The sequence below is a fragment of the Onychomys torridus genome, chromosome 1 (assembly GCF_903995425.1).
Source record: "Onychomys torridus chromosome 1, mOncTor1.1, whole genome shotgun sequence".
Lineage (NCBI taxonomy): Eukaryota > Metazoa > Chordata > Mammalia > Rodentia > Cricetidae > Onychomys > Onychomys torridus.
Genome location: NC_050443.1, coordinates 94231701 through 94248770, shown reverse-complemented (window position 1 = coordinate 94248770; position 17070 = coordinate 94231701). Strand labels below are relative to the sequence as shown.

At 50.8% G+C, this 17070-nt stretch overlaps 1 protein-coding gene across 11 annotated transcripts in view; it reads left to right on the top strand.

The window, feature by feature from the left end:
- The window catches only part of Plekha7 (pleckstrin homology domain containing A7), a 185333-nt gene extending 169590 nt beyond the window's left edge, over positions 1–15743 (top strand). For 8 of the 11 annotated variants that reach the window (XM_036190159.1, XM_036190150.1, XM_036190140.1 and 5 more), the window contains 9 exons: positions 1741–1929; positions 2015–2132; positions 3166–3269; positions 3882–4082; positions 6584–6739; positions 9963–10096; positions 10884–11023; positions 12701–12811; positions 14703–15743. In XM_036190159.1, coding sequence (XP_036046052.1) covers positions 1741–1929; positions 2015–2132; positions 3166–3269; positions 3882–4082; positions 6584–6739; positions 9963–10096; positions 10884–11023; positions 12701–12801 — 1143 coding nt within the window. In that variant the 3' untranslated portion in view covers positions 12802–12811; positions 14703–15743. The other 3 variants (XM_036190121.1, XM_036190130.1, XM_036190166.1) reach the window with 3 other exon arrangements.
- Positions 15744–17070: the final 1327 nt, after the last annotated feature.

Below are 17070 nucleotides of genomic sequence, written 5' to 3'. Positions count from 1 at the left end.
AGTCCAATGAGCAGAGCATGGCAACCACGGAAGGCCTCCAACCTTGCACCCTTCCCTTGCCCCTGTGGTCTTGGCTTTTGTATAATTCCTCTATCCTTTTCTTCCCTTGACTCCGTTTGTAGCCCTAAGCACTTGGATTCTGCCAGGACAGAACCACAGCTCTTCTGTGTGTCCCACACTGTGCACTTCGTCCTGTTGCCTAAGGGACCTGACACTGCTGCTTGGCTTATTTCTTTAATTTACTATCATTTAAAAACTAGTTATGGTTCCGGCATGATGGCACATAACCTTTAATGCTGGCAGAGGCATGTGCTCAGAATACTGAAATAAATAAATAAAAACTAGGATTGAGTCATTTCAAAGAACACAGAGACAAGAACCACGAAGTGAGTGTCTAAGAAAGTGTTCCCTCCCACCCTGTCTCTCGCCACTTCTTCCGTCACAGAGAGTGGATATTTTGGTTTATCTTTCAGAAGAGCTTTCTAGACTCTGGTGATTCTGATGTCTTGTCAGGGTTGGGAACTGCTGATTCTAGGAAGCCCGGGCCTGACTTAGGCGGGTGGCTTGCCTTTTGCCCAACAGTGAAGTGTTGCTTTCAGAGACTGCCCATAGGGGCTCAGCTGGTAAAGGTGCTCACTGCCAAGCCTGCTGTGAGTTATATCCCCCATGACTCACAGGGTAGGGGAGAATCAGTTCCCATATGTTGCCTCTGACCTACACTTGCATGTGTGTGCCCACACACATGTATACACAGACACACACATTCAAACACACTAAATAAAATGTGAAAAAATTTTCAAAGAATGCTGGTGACTGTTTGCAAAACTAGCTTGGACTCTCTCCTAAATTCTGTGAAATCCTGAAGTATAAGGTCGAGCTGGAGGATGGAGGGAGAGTCAAAGAGGAATGTGGTGGTGGCGGTGGTGGCGGTGGCAGCGGGGGCGGCGCACGCCTTTCATCCCACCTCTCGGGAGGCAGAGGCAAGCGGGTCTCTGAATTTGAGGCCAGCCTGGTCTACAGAGTGAGCTCCAGGACAGCCAGGGCTACATGGAGCTTATCTCCAAAAACCAAAAGGGGGTGGGGGAGGAAGGAGGTACAGCTGTCATCTGAGTGAGTTTTCCTGGCATGAAAACTTCATAGCATGAAGGAGCCACAGCCCATAAGAACCAGCCAAGCACATTGAGTGCCAAGGAGACTGGTCTGGTTCCCTGTCTCCCAGAAGTGAGCAGTACTGCAGCCACCTCTCCTGCCCTCCTGTCAGAGCTGGGAAGGAGGAGAGACTGTAGGAATGTTCATTTCCAAGAGAAAGAACAGGAGAGTGCAGACAGGTGAGCGGATCCCCACACAGAGGACCCAGGACCATGAGCCGAGCCACTGAGTCTGCTCATGGTGATCACTGTGGGGCTGGTAGATGTCTGTTCCCAGGGTGGGTGCCATCGTCGGCTCAGAAGAGACAGGCAGTCTCCTACCTCCCCTGTGTTCCATGCCGAGGAAGCAGGTATCGTTTGACACTGCCAGGAATGTAGATCCAGGACACAGTGCTGGAGCTGGGGACACACACTTTGAAACTAGAAGGCATATTGGATCAAAAAGAAGAGTTGGAATGGAGGTGGCCCCTTCACAGCTTCCTTGGCTGGGGTGGTTCTGTGCTCTGAAATGGTTGGCCCTGTGGCAGTCCTGACCCTCCTCCCCACTTTAATTCCATCCTGCTGGACACAGTCTGGTTCTCTCTCTGAACAGGAGGACGAGGCACCTCCCAGGCCACCACTTCCTGAACTCTACAGCCCAGAGGACCAGCCTCCAGCTGTGCCACCTCTGCCGAGAGAAGCCACCGTCATACGGCACACATCTGTGCGGGGCCTCAAGCGACAGTCAGATGAAAGGAAGAGGGACCGGGAACAGGGCCAGTGTGTGAATGGCGACTCAAAGGTGAGCTGAAAGGCTGAGCATGCCTCTGAGTGTGGGAAGGGTGGTGTGGCCTGAGTGACTTCATAGCCTCAGACTCTGTCCACAGGTGGAGCTCCGGTCCTATGTGAGTGAGCCAGAGCTGGCCAGCCTCAGTGAGGACGTGCCTCAGCCCTCCCTGGGCCTCGTGGGCTCTGAGAGCAGGTACCAGACACTGCCAGGCAGAGGTAAGGCAAGGCCCTCTGTGGAGCCCTCCGGGGGTTCTTATACTCCACTCCACCAGCCTCCACCTGGGCCTCAGATCCTGATCTGCAGCTTGGGTCTAGCTGTGACTACTGAGAGGAAGGACTGGACCAACCTCCTCCCGCCCACAGCCTATTTCCTCCCTCTTCTCTCTTTGAGCAGTCTGTTTCCCTCTCTTTTCTGTCTCCAGGGGCAACCACAGTGATTGCCCTAAAGTCCGACACTGTTGAAGTATTTTGTATGAGCCTCATAGTCAACAGTGCTGGTAGGCAGGTGCTGTTATGACTCCCATTTTAGAGATCAAGAAACTGAGTCAGGGGTTGGAGAGACGGCATAGTGGTTAAGAGTGCTAATTACTTTTCCAGAGGACTCTGGTTCAATTCCCAGTATCCATGTGGTGTTTCACAACTGTGCATAACTCATGCATATGGCGTACAGATATATATGCAGGCAAAATACCAATACACATAAAATAAATAAAAAAGAAAGAAACTAAGAGGAATTAAACAAGTGCCAGCTAGCTGATCACAGAGCAAGCCAACAATCCCAGAATGCAAATCACTGCAGCCTGCAGGCTGGGGTGCTAGGAACGGCCAGCACTGAGGAGGCCACATCAGATCCTTTCTTAAGCCCATGGTCTCCTTCACTGCGCTCCTTGCTTATCCCTGGCTGGATTCCCTATGGCAGAGGGATGAAGGCTCTGTACCCTTTTCCACCTGCCCCAGCCCAGCATCTCTGCTTGGAAGCAGAGTTTCACACAGCTCTGCAGGGACAAAGGCACCCCCAGGCCAACCTTTCTCTCTTCCTGGGGCCTGCCTTATCTAGGCTCAAGGAGAAAAGAGGAAGACAAGTAGGTTGTTAGTGGAGCCCCGCTGGCCCAGAGAGAGAGAGAGAGAGAGAGAGAGAGAGAGAGAGAGAGAGAGAGAGAGAGAGAGAGAGGTGGTGGTGGTGGTTAGGGAGGGCTTGGGGAGTGTCCAGTCACGCCACTGGACACCTGGTTCTTCCTTCCTTGCCAAGGGCTCTCGGGCTCCACCTCCAGGCTCCAGCAGTCGTCCACCATTGCTCCCTACGTCACACTCCGGAGGGCTCTGAATGCTGAAAACAGCAGTGTGACCTTCTCTGTAAGTGCTCTTGGGATGTGGAGGGACTCACAGTAGGAGGGACCCTGGGATGGGCAGTGACCAGTGAGCCTTAGGGAATTTAGGGTCCTGTCACCCCCTGCTCACCAAGAAGGCCATCTCTATTTTCTGATGATTACCAAGCCTGTCAGGGTCATAAGAAGTCCAAAAAGCCTGTACCCTAGGTCCACTCTGAATTATTGGCTCGGCTGGATAGGCCCAGCCTCAGTGTCTGCCTCTGCCTAGAAAACCCATTAGGGAGAGGGGCACTGGGTACTGAGAGGAAATGGTTTTCTGTGGCCAAAATGAACCCATATAGCATGTTACAAAGAGACTAAGCAGGGAGAGGGCAGGGGGGGTTCACTTGGTAGGGTTCTTGCCTAGTATGTACAAGATCCTGGGTCTGACCAGTCCTCAGCACTGCATAAATCAGGTTTGATTGCCGACATCTGTAATCCCAGCACTTGTGAGGAACAGGTGGGAGGGTCAGGAGTTTACATTATCCTCAGCTCCCTAGTGAATTTAAGGCCAGCCTGGGCTACCTCAGACCCTGTACTCAAAGTAGGAAGCAGCCATGCTTCTAGCCCCATCCACTCTGTCTCACCTCCTCCTCAGAGACCCAAGAGTGCCTTGGAGCGCCTGTACTCAGGGGACCACCAGCGGGGCAAGATGAGTGCCGAGGAACAGCTGGAGCGGATGAAGAGACACCAGAAGGCCCTGGTCCGGGAGCGCAAGAGGAATCTGAGCCAAGGAGAGAGACCGGGCCTACTCTCAGCCCGATATCTCAGCCAGCCACTGCCTGGAGATCTTGGCTCAGTATGTTAGATGGGGCTGGGACAGAGGCCGGAGTTTCCCCAAGTCCCCCAAGCGTACACATGTCACCTCCCAGGATGACCTACATGGTTGACAGAACATCCTGAGGGACTGTTTGTCCACAACCCCAGCTGCACGTGTGAGCTGGCCAGAGGATGACCCGGAAACAGAGTAATAGGGAGGACCTAGCAGCAGAAGCTGCCCTCATTCTCCAAGCTTAGTGGGCGGGGCCTCTCAGCTGAATTAAGGACTTGAGAATGTAGGGTTGATGGAGGAGGAGAAGATGGTGAGGAAAGAGATGATGTACGAGTCAACCACACAGCCTCCCAAACTCCCCAGCAGGATCCAGGGGAGGCAACTGAATAAGAAAGGGTTGGTGCCCCCCAACCCTGAGGTGCTGGTGGTCTCCCACAGCCTGCAGTGCTGAGGCCTCAGGTACTCAGGAGGGCTGGGGAAATCGGTGCTGCCCCCTGCTGGCTGGTGCTGCACCTGCCCACGGTTGCCTTAGGCCCATTGTGGGGACATTCCATCGGGCTTTTGGGTCTGGAGCCCCTAGTTCCCCAGCCCTCTAGCCTGACTGCTCTCCCTAGTTCATTGCACAAGCTCTTTGGCTTCTAGTACCGCCGCCGCCGCCGCCGCCGCCGCCGCCGCCGCCGCCGCTCATTGCCTCTAATCCTGCCTGATTGTCTTTACAGACTCGCTTGTTGGCACTGGGCCTTCTCTAACCGGCCAGTGCTGTCTCTGACCAGGCTTGTCTTAGCAGCTGTCTCCCGATCCTAGCAGGCATCCCTAGGGGTGGCTTACCTTCCACTGTCTGCTTTGTGTAGGCCAACTGACTGATAATGCATTCATCTCAAAAGCTGTTCTGCGAGGGCCATGATCATTAGCAGAGGTCTGGGCGATGGGAATTCATCAGATTCCATGCCTTACGCTGGACAGTAGACATCAACTTTGGAGAGTGCACATGTAACTTCTACAAAGTCTGAGGCCATCTGGTTTTAATTCCTCCCATCCCATCACACGATTCCTTATGGAAAAGCTTTTGCAATTCAGATTTAGTAACTTGAATGGATAGCAAAATAAACTGTATTCAGAGGGCCTCTCTGCAGCTGTTTGTCACCAAAGGACTGGAACAATGTCTTTAAAAAGCTATTAACCCATTAACTTTTAAACTTTATAAGTAAGTGTTATATGGGGTAACCCCGACTTTCTATAACGTGCTGTCTGAAATGCAGAGAGTATCTCAGAACCATAACTCCAATACCTTGTAATTTTCCTTTGGGAAAAAAAAAAGGCTTGTGTAAGTCTCATCAACGCCAATAAACATATTGCTTCCTATGACGGATTGGCGTGGTTCTTCCCCAGGACACTTTGTAGAGTGTGGTGAACTTTTGCTGTTTGTGGAAGCAATCAGGCTGGGTTTAAATGAGGACTTGTCTCTATTTGAGCAAGTGTGAGCGTGTAAGAAAATGTGTGTTTTCTTTGTGAACCATTCAATTTATCCCTGAACTTTAATTGCCCAATTCTTCCCAACTCTAATTGGAAAACCATCAGCAAACACAATTCTTCTGGTTTGACGTGAACTTGAGCTTGTGCATGAACGTGTGGAGCGTGCTGATGTGGCGACAGGCTTGTGGTTGGGGTGTGAAGCATCTATGGCTGCTAGGGTATTGTGAAGTGAATGGGGTGAGACAGGCTATGACTCCATGCTCAAGTGTCCTTTCATCCTCACAAGAACAGCCTTGTTCTCTTAAGGTCAGAGGCCTGGCATGAACCGGAAGCCATCTCGGAGCTGGGCAGACGCGCTTGGGTAGATTTTTTCCCCCTCCTACGAAGAGACCGATGATACAAAGTTGCCACTGTGAAATAGCCTTGGAGCAATTGCATCTGATCCCACATTTAGTTTCATTTTTAGTTTGTTTTCTAGTTTAAAGAAAATGTCTTGTCTCAAATGGTTACCATTTTCCGCAGCTGTTTGCTACACTGGCCACCAGCCAACTCCTTGGAACTGATTAGAACTCCCGCCCTGTTGGGGTGTAAGCTCCCCAACTCTTGAATCATCCCCAGGAGCTTGAAGGCTGTGAAAGACTTACTCTCCCCCATTGTTTGTTCTCTTGGAGTGTATGGCTCCTAAACCAGAAGGCTTTGGGGAGGGGATTTTGGATGGGGCAGGTCATCCTGGGGTCACCCTTTTATACCTGGGGACGTTTTAGATTCCTGTGAGCCACTGTGAACATAAAGTCATGGATCTTCCACCAGTAAGTACCCTAAGGGATGCACATTTGAATACTCTGAGGTCTTAGATCAGAACACAGCCAGCAGTGTGGAAGAGGCTGCAGGACAGAGCAGAGGCTTTGTTTTCACACACACACACACACACACACACACACACAGACACACACACACGGACACAGACACATGGACACACGGACACCAGGCCTCAGGGCCCCGTGTGGCTCGTTGATGGGTCGGGGAGTGAGGTTAACTCTCTCCTCTGTTGCCAGTGGAAGCGAGAACAAGATTTTGACCTGCAGCTGCTGGAGCGGGCTGTTCAGGGGGACAGAAAAGACAAAGAAGACGGCTGGCTGAAAGTGCAAGCCATACCCGTCATGGAGTTGGACCTAGAGCCGCAAGACTATGACTTGGACATCAACAGAGAGGTGAGGATGGGGCTTCTTTCATGCTTCCTAGAAGCCGTGGACTCCTACACTGACTTGCAGCCTCACCCAGTCAGGGTTCAGCATCGCTGAAGACTAAGAAGGCACATACGTGAATAGTGGCTTGAGACCGTAAAGTCATTGGTGTTTCAATGTTTAAGCCTATTTCTGCAATTGGGAGCAAACTGTGGCCCTCTTCCCTTAATGGTGGTGTGGGGAGGATTAAGTGACTCCGGACGTTCCCAAGAGGTTTAGAAAATGTTTTCTGGATCATTAGTGATGGCCTTTGCAAATGGCCTGTTAGGCAGACTGTAGTTATCATATGTGGTGTGAAATACAGGACAGGTCTGAAAAAAATCACAGAAGACATTTCCAGCCAGGACTGGAGCCAATTTTGGTTTGAATTCTTCTGGTGCCCTCTGGTGGCTCCCTTGCCTCATGACAAGGCCGGCCCAGGAAAAGAAGCAAGAGAAAGGAAAAGGGGCAAGTGCCTGAGTGCCAATCAGTCTCTAGACATCCCTGTTCGAGCACCTTTGGTCTGTGGGCAGTGTCTGCAGCTGCTTTGGTCCTTTGCATCTCTAGCTCTGAGATGGCACACAGTAGGTGTGCTATAAATGTTTGCAGATGGAAGACTGCTGTATGAATTTTCTCTGTCCCCAAACCTTTATGCTGGGACTTGGTACTGCATTTTCCCCATGTGTAGGATGAGTTTGGGTGGGATTCTAAGTCTTCCACAGGTCAATTTGACATGAGACAGAGCCTCAAATGCCCTCCTCAGGGAGGGGTTGCCACTCTTGTAGGGTGTGTGTGTGTTTGTGTGTGTGTGTGTGTGTGTGTGTGTGTGTGTTAAAACTTAGATCTCACACATGCCAAGCACACAGAACTACATAACTAGCCCTCCTGTTTGGAAGAGACAGGGCAGATCCATTTGCAAGCTGGTTGTCCAATGGTTAGGGTTTCATGAGGGAGAGGGCTCTGAGAACAAAGAACAGTGTAGGTAAGTCGATGCTTGACTCACTGCATTCTTGACGCTTGTTCCAGCAGCCAACAAGGCCTTTTCCCTGACAGCAGTCTGGGCTTTCTCATTCACAAAGAACCTCCGTGTGCTACCTTGGCAACGCAAGGATGTCCTCTGCTGTCCTAATTGGCCCAGCAGCCCAGGGAAAATGTCCTTCTTCATCTCTAACCTGAATCCTGCTACAGTGTCACCCACTTCCTTCCTCTAGATCTGTCCTGGTTGGGGAGAACTGATATTTCTTGCCACCTTCCAACAATGTGAAGGGCCACATGGGTTTAGTTCTGTTACTGAGACTGAAATCAATCCTGGCAAGAACAAAGGAAGCTACTTTGAGGCAAATTAGATTACATTTTTTTTAAAGCAGGGGCTTAAATGGTCCTGAAAGTGTGGTCAGAGATTTTTAGGGCTTTAGACTACTGGTTTAAAACAGGGACTCTGACTGCTTGGTGATGGCAAGGTGACCTTTTCAGATTCTTTTTGTTTAATTTTTATTTTTTTTTATTTTTTAAAGATTTATTTATTTATTATATATACAGTGTTCTGTCTGCACATATCCCCACAGGCCAGAAGAGGGCACCAGATCTCATTACAGATGGTTGTGAGCCACCATGTGGTTGCTGGGAATTCTCAGGACCTTTGGAAGAGCAGTCAGTGCTCTTAACCTCTGAGCCATCTCTCCAGCCCTTGTTTAATTTTTTAATTTAAAATTTAGTGCATGTGTGTGCACACCTGTGCTTGTGCACTGTCTACCCTTGAGTATAGAGGACAGAGATTAACCTGTACAGTTGGTTCTTTGCCACCAGGGGTCCCCAAGATCAATCTTGGGTCATCAGGCTTGGCAGCAAGCACCCTTACCTGCTGAGCCATCTCTCTGGCACAAATGAAGCATCTCTGTAGGAAAGGGTGCTACGCGAGCTGAGTCTGTAGGTAGTATGAGGGGAAGGCTCTTGTCACCTGGGAACTAGAGAATCACATCTGTCCTTGGGTGATGCCCCCTAAGGTTAGAGGTCAGGTTCCCCTAGAACACTTTCCCAGAGGAAAGGAGGAGAGCTTTTAGTAAAGGTGACAGAGATCTACCTTGCAGCGTCGGGCTGTGGGGAGGAGGTAGAGAACTAAAGAGAGGGCCACCAGTCTCCTCCACTGAGGCTTTTATTGAGACGTGTGTAAAATCTGCTCTGCCCATAAGTGTGAAAGCCACCTTGGTTATTAACCCTTTGCATGCTGTTATTGTTGGCTTCAACTTTTCCATCATCTAGTCTGATCTTTTTTTTTGTTGTTGTTGTTGGTTTTTTTGTTTTGTTTTTTTTCAAGACAGGGTTTCTCTGTAGCTTTGGAGCCTGTCCTGGACTAGCTCTGTAGACCAGGCTGGCCTCAAACTCACAGAGATCCACCTGCCTCTGCCTCCCGAGTGCTGGGATTACAGGCATGCGCCACCACCGCCCAGCTAGTCTGATCTTTATGTCCCCAGACGCAGAAGTGTTCCACTATGATTATGTCCTCAGTTTATTCATCAGCTTTGGGTGGTCTCTAAGCTGCCAGGCTGTGGTTTGTCTTGTTTTGTTTATTTATTTGGTTGGTTGGTTGGTTGGTTGGGTTTTGTTGTTGTTTTCTGTTTTGAGACAGGATCTTTCTAGGTAGCCCTGGCTGGCCTGGAACTCACTATGTAGACTAGAGATCCACTTATCTCTGCCTCCCAAGTGCTGGAATTAAATACATATGCTACATCCAAGGCCTGAAGCACTTTTGTAGGACAGAGAGGACTCTCACTTCCTCCCTCTGTCCATTGATCCATCATTCATCCATTGTGGTGGATTTTCTGAAGGGCTCCTCATTGCCAGATTCCTCAATTAGATAGGGCAGAAGAAAGGCCCTTGGTGTGAAGGACACTGGAGCTCCCACTGAGTGGGTGTCGCTAGAGAGTCAGGTCACTGGGGCCATGAGTGTAGCACCAAGGATTGTGTGCTTCCTGTGACATCCTCTCTGTGTTGCTTGCCTTGCTGTTGCCCTTGGCCTCTAGAAAGCACTTGCTTTATGAGACCTAGGTCCAAGTTGTTGCTTCCCCACTGCTTCATTTGATGATCTTAGTGAGTTTCTTCACCTCTGTGGGTTCTGGTTGGTTCCTCACAAGGTGGGCAGGGTGGAAAAAACGGGTCTCAAATCAAAGCATCTGAGCTTACCCTGCATCCTACCTCCCGATCCTCTCCCCAGCTGTCTAAACCAGAGAAGGTCTCCATCCCCGAGCGGTATGTGGACCTGGATCCTGAGGAGCCACCCAGCCTTGAAGAGCTGCAGGCACGGTACCGAAAGGCTGAGAAGATACGAAACATCCTCACCCGGTCAAGGTCAGCCCTTGCTTGCTCAAGTCTAGAAGTCTCACAAACCCTATCTCAGCCATGGGAGACCCAGGTCAGCCTGAGTGGTCGATACTTCGCTAGGCTTTATTTCAAATGAATGCCTCTGATTAAATGAGGTAGGCAGGTACTCAGGTGAGAAAGCTTGCCCCAGTCACCTAAAAGGATCTGGAGAACTTGTAAAGGGCCCTTGCCCAAAGTCCATGCCCTTGGCAAGTGATTGGCAGGTATGGGCCACCAACCCAGACATTAGTGAGTTAGACTCGGTTGAGGTCACCTCCAATGATGGTCCTCTTAACACCTGTGCCCACACTCTACTATAGATCCATGGATGGGCCCAGGCTGGTCAGGAGGTGCTAGACTAGGCTTTATTTAGGCCTGTGTTCCTCACACAGACTCCATAGATGGGGCTCAGTTTTGTAAGCCTGACGGCTCTAGGGGCTTTACTTACTTTCTGAACACTGAGTTTGGACCCAAGGAAGTGGATTTCCTGGCCTGTGTGCTTCCCTTTCAGAGTTACATTACCCATTTCATGTCTGGATTTATCGGGAGTCTCCAGTTAGAGCCCTTAACTTGAGGTCTACAGGAGAAATAGAGCTATGTTCACTGTAGGTCTGGGGAGAAGGAGACATTCTTGTCTTGGAAGAAAACAGACAGTGAACATCTGATGCCCCCAAAGTGTTGATGGCTCCCCCTCCCCACAGCCAAGGAGACACTCCACATGTGAGGCTGAAGGCCAGGGTGGTGAGACTCATGGCCTTTTCTCTGGTCCCCACAGCATGTGCAACCTGCAGCCCACAGGCCAGGACCGCAATAGCCTGGCAGGTCTGGACTCGCAGCTGCAGGAGCAAGAGCGTATCATCAACATTTCCTATGCTCTGGCCTCAGAGGCCTCTCAGCGCAGCAAGCAGGTAGCAGGTAAGGCCGTGGGTGCCAACCTCCAGGGCCCAGTTCCTGCCTGCTGCTCCCAGTATGACTTGTCCTAGAGCCAGGATGTTAGCAGACATTGGCAGTTAAGGGTGTGTTCTCTGTCCTGCCTCACTCAGCTCCACATTTGCCGGCTCTGAGCAAGGGGACAGGGCTCAAGTTTCTTTCCTTAGGGAGAGGGGGACAGAAGTGATGCTGCAGCAGCAACTTCTTGGTGGGGCAGAGGAAAGGGGCTCCTGATCTCTGCCTGGAAACCCTCCCTGGGCCCTCAAGCCAAAGCCACTCACCTTGTCAGTGACCCTGTGGCAGAAAGTAGGAATGGAGAATCCAGGCTTTGCCAACCTTGCCAAAAGACTGGTGTAGAAGCAGCCCCTGGGTGTGCTGTGTATGAAGGCTGCTTTAAGCACATACCTGTAATCCCAGCTGTCAGGAAGCTGAGACAGGAGAATTGCTGCATAAATGTTATAGGCTAGGCTAGTCTGGACTACAGAGTGAGACCCGGTCACAAAGAAAACAATAAAGGAGACTCTTTGTGGGAAAAGGGACTCTGGGCTCCTTCCTCCTCCCACATCTTCCTCCTGTGGCAGCCTCACAGTCCACGCTGTGTAGTCTGCGCCCTGATGAGAGGCTCTTGTGTATGTATGTGGTGCCCCTGGCCAGGTGTCCTTCAGGGATGGACGGGCAGAGGACCCAAAGTGGTGCCATTCTCTCTACTGGTCCTCTGATCCAGTTGACCAAGGATGAGGCCTTGCAGGCCACATGGCCGCTGGCCCTGAGTCTGGTGTGGGGAGCAGCTTTGACATCACTTCAGGAGGCCCTGTGAGTGACTAATGACTAGGACAGATGCCAGACCTGAGGACAGACCTATTCTGCCCCCATAACCTGACCTTCCAGAGTTCCTAGAAATCTAGCCTTGTGTCTTAGTTTACATCCTAATCCCAACTAGGGAGGTACAGGTGGGAAGGTCAGGGTTTCAAAGTCATTCTTGATTATACTGCAAGTTCAAGCCCAGCATGGGTTACACTGAGGCCCTGTTTTAAGACAAAACCAGACTAAACCCGTCTCTGGAATGTCTGCTGTCCTTGCTCTGTTTGAGACATGTAGAGGGGCTAACAGTGGTCTGGGTTGCCCTGTGGCTGGGACTCAGGCAGCCCCTCTTCCTGGTGACCCCAGAGCTCATCTCAGCAGCCCCCCCCCCCGTGAGGCTGCCCCCCCCATGAGGCTGCCCCCCCCCCCCCGTGAGGCTGCCCCGCTCTCCAAGCACCCTCCTCACAGCTGTGCTTGCTCTCTCTCTGCCTCCACATCTTAGGTGGTGATGGGGCTTGAACCCAGGGCCTCTGGCATGCTAGGCCCATCCACCAGTCACTGAGCTACATTCCCAGTTTGCCCTCACCCTGATTAGTCCCCTTAGCTTCCCTCCACACAGCTGATGACCCCTGACCTGACGCCCTCTGTCCTACTTCCCAGTCTGTACCTTTCTTCCCTTGCCTCTCTCCCCTTAATCAGAAACTACAGGTGAGCTAGGCCCCGTGGGCCTGCCCCCGGCATCAGGCCATCCATTGTGGGTAGGGGCCAGGCCACACAGTCCTGCCAGGCAGGGCATATGGTGGTGTGGGTGGACAGACGGCTCCAACACACCGCTTGATTCCTGTGTCCTCTGTCGTCCAGTGCAGCAGCTGGCCCTCCTCCCGCCTAAAGCCCCCCTGTCCTCCAGGACGGTGCCACCTTACCCCCCCTTAAGCAACGGACTGCACTACACCTTTGTCTAACACCTTCCAAGTAAGAGCCCCTGCCTGGCTGTCCTGCGCTGCTGTGCACCCATAGTCTGAGCATGTCCCCTGCCTTCCTGCTGCTGCTGAGCTCACTGCAATGCCACCTGCTGTTGCTCCCTTCCATTGGCACCGCGGCCGCTGGGGGACCTGCCTAGATGGTAGGCAGTTGGAGGTGATTCGCTTTTTAGGAACTCTGACCTCAGGCCTCCACAGAGGCTGCCATCAAAGGTGCTATTGTGCTGAAGTACCTCGGGGGAGTTTCCAATCCTTGATTTTACAATACGATGTAAAGAGTTTATAGAGTTCATGCTGCAGAACTGTGCCATTGAGGTAAAGAAAAAAAATTGCAAAAAAACTTCCCATGTTTAAGTAAGTTTAGGATTTTGTGTTGGCCTGCATTCACAGGCTCACATGTAGTCTATGGACCATGGATTGGACATGTCTTCTAGGGCCCTACCTGCACCTGCCCATTTCTCTTTCCCAAGGCAGCTTGATGTCCCAGAGACCAGCATAGGCCACACTGCCAGTCTCCAGGGAAAAGAGGGGTCAGGTCTCACTCTTTCAAGATCTTCCCAAAGGGATTCAGGAACTGTTAAGTTACAGAAGTTACAAAAGACAAGCTGAGACCCCAGGGGTCGCCACACAGCAAGGCCTGAGACTGTATCAGTCCCTGAGAGCCTTAGAGAAGACCCAGAGTAAGTCCAGGTCCACAATCCATCACAATGCTTGGTATGACTCCACGGAGTGAGTGGCTGACCCAGACAGTCAGCGGGCTAAAGGAAGGAGCCCCCAGGACCCAGCAGACCCAGCACCTGACCAGCTGTGAGTGAATTCATGGCCTGCATCAGCTGCCCCTGTCTGTATCCTTACCTGGTCCCCAGAGGTCGCACTAGAGGTCCCAGAAGTCTCTGGCTGTCACTGCAGAGTTCACTTCTCTCTCCTTAATGGGGTTGTGGTTAACCTTGTTGAGAGACTACTGCATGCTAGACATTGTGCTGAGTATCTCCTTGTCCCTAAGGAGTTGAAGTGTGTGTCCGGATGCAAAGCCTTTTAGTGTGAACCCACAACTTTCATTCTCCATGACTGCGGGCTAATGGTTTCATCCGGGCCACCCCCAGAAGCTCCAAGGATCTGCAGAAGAGGGTGAAGGGGACATCACTTTACAATGGGCCCTCCAACTTTGTACTGCCCCTGCTTCAGAACCAGCAGGCCCCAGCCAGTCTGGGAGCAGGAGGAGGTCAGCTGACTTGGGCATAGCCTGGCCCTCAGGGGTGGAGCAGAGAGCTGGAGCTGCAGAGCTCCACAGAAAGCCCCAGCCATGCCTTTTGTAAAGTCCTACAGGACTTGCCAGGACCACAGTTATATAATGTTTTCTTCTTAGAGATCTGAGCAGGCAGAGGTGCCAGGGATAAGCTCCATTTACCATAGTTTTTCAAGCCCTGGTGGCCTTGTGCCCGGACTTAGTGTTCTCTCCCAGCACTAGAGGCAGGCTAGAACCACTCTGTTCTTAGGTTAGAAATATGAAAGAAGAATAAAAACAAACAAACAAAGAAATCAAGCAAGCACGCAAGGTCACAGATGCTGGGCTATCTAATCTTCCAGAGAATGAAGGGCAGAGCCATTAACTAGCCCAGTGGATTGCCCAGGTCTTGGCCTACTGAAGAGGACAAGTTCATGAACTCGCATGAATGCAGTATGCTTCCAGAGGTGAAAGGAAAGTAAAACCCAGTGTGCTGGGTCCTAGAAGCCTAGGTCCCATGACAGCGGCCGCTTTGCCCATGCCCCCTGCTCTCCTGCTCTGTCTGCCAGCCCGTCATGCGAATGCACAAACATGCCCACTCTGAGGACAGGACCAAAGGTTTGCCAGCCTCTCACTGTCTTCCTGTGCTTTTTGCCAGCCCAGGCAGCAACAGACCCATGATCCAGTGTGCAGAGGAGAAGCCTAGAGCCGGGGACCCAGCTCAACCAGCATCTTCCTGAAACAATGTCTTCTCTGCCCCAGTGGAAATCCTTCCAGCTGAACAGGGGCTCTGGCTGGAGGAGAGAGCAGCCCACCCAGCCTGGTGGGTGCAGCATGGAGCAAGGGCTCCATCCTAACCCCTGCCCATTTGTTTCAGTCCAGATTCCTTTTTACAGATGACAGAAGCACTTTTGATACACCTTGTGAAACATACTGTATTTTAGAATCAGAATGTATTTTGTAGCGCTCACCTCAAGGGCTGAGTGGCCGGAAAGGCGAGACTGCAGGGTTTTGTAGCCACACACCGGGATTCAGGTACTGCGGGGGTGGCATAGTGGCTGGGGAGAAGAGCAGGACAGGAAGGGCCATTCCCACCGCCTGTGAACCCAGAGAGCGGCTTCCAGTGGGTCCCTGCATGAGGCTTGTTACCATGCTTCCCAGAAAAAAGGAGGCAGTTGACTGCAGAAATCAACATCCTGAGCCCATGCACAGCCCTGGAAACTCCACCTGGATGGCCCACGGAGCCTGTCTGTGCCTTTGTTCTGACTGAGGAGCAACTATGTGTGTTCAGCCTGTCTGTGAAGCAGTAAAGTTCCCTCAGCAAAGAAAAGTTATCAGAAAAAAACCAAAAGCCTCTGTGGAGATGGGAAATGTGCTGTAGCAATAAATTCCCCATTGGGTGGTATCTACATACAAAGGCCTAACCTGACACCATCCTTCCAGCCAGGTAGGGCTGAAGGACCTCTGCTGCCTGCCTGTGGGGAAACCCAGGACAGCTTCCCTAGGACTGGTGAGGAGGGCAGGCAGGGCCAGGATGCAGGACTGTGACCTGATCCAGCCCAGCTGAGGAGGTGACCATGCCTGACACAGTGTTCTTGGCCCTTTATTTAACTTGTCTTATGATAGTCTACATACAGGAAGCAATGATTAGAAGAAAAAAACAAACAAAAACATCTCTCTTGGGTGGAGCCACATTTTAAATGAAAATTTGTCTTTAACTATGCTTAAAAGAAAAAAGAAATCCTTGAATATATTTAGAAGTTGCTGTCTATTTTTAACTAACTCCATATGCTGCCAGTATCAACTTCATGACATTTGCCAAAATAAGATTTTATTTTTGCCTTTATAAGATTTTGTTGGAAAATGAAATGAATATTTTGCAAGAAAAAGTTAATTTAAATAAAAGTGTAATGGTTTGCAAAAAAAGTGATGTACAGATTAAAATATTAACATCATCCATGTCCTCTTTCTGGCTGGCTGTGTTCATCCACCATGGCCTGTGTGCATTCTTACCATGTCAGATCTCTGTCTCCTACTTACTTTGTTCACTTAGGAAACATCCCTCTCACTGACCATTCCTTGATATTTGAGTGACTTTGGAGGCCTGAGGTGTGAGGATCCCTGTCCCACCAGCAGGCAAGGAGCCTCAGGGCTATGGACCCCATGTGGGACTGGTTTGGGCTAGCCAGCTCCAATCTAACCCAAGATAGCACAAGGGGTACAGTGGGCCCCCATCCAACCCATACCCTGCCTGTTCCAATTAGGCCTGTTAGTGATGGACCATTGCAAACTGGATTTGCATTTAATTCATCTTGACTTGTGATTCCTGCTTAAGGCAGAAGGCTAGGGGCCAGTTTGGTTTAGGGATGTGTGCAGTTTCCAAGTTTCTACACGGCCAAGAAGTGTGTTGGAGGTTTGGAGAAGCCTTCCAAATATTTAAACTGGGAAAAATGGATTCCGAGGCATTCTGGAAGGGCAGAGGGGAGAACTGCTATTTTAGCCACTGATCGTTTTGAATTTAAAAATAAAAAATAGTCTTCTAGTTTTAAACATCAGCTGGAAATGTCACATAACAGATTAAAGCAGGGAGGGGACGATTCTGCAGCTGCATGGAGTCACCTGCGAAGGACAAAAACCGCACAGGGGAGCCGTCTGTAGGTGGTTTCTCTGCAGAGCCACATCAGCCGGTCTGACTGTTGGTGTGGGTTTGTGTTTCACTGCTATAGCCCTGTGTGTGAGGGCCGTGGCTGCTGTTCCTAAGGTCTTCCATCAGGGAGGGAAGTATGCACTGTTCTAGGACAGTTGTGGCTCCAGCCAAACTCAGGGCAAAGCACTCAAAAAAAAAAAGAAAGTTCCAGGATGCAGTGTCTGTGTAGGTGGCAGTGTGGCATCAGGCTGACTGCCTGAAGTAAGGTGAGATCATCTTGGAGCTGGGGAGACAGCTGGTCAGGAGAGTATTTTCTACAGAAGAATGAGGACCTGAGTTCAATTGCTAGAAGCAAAGTGAAAAAGCAGGCTTGGTGGCT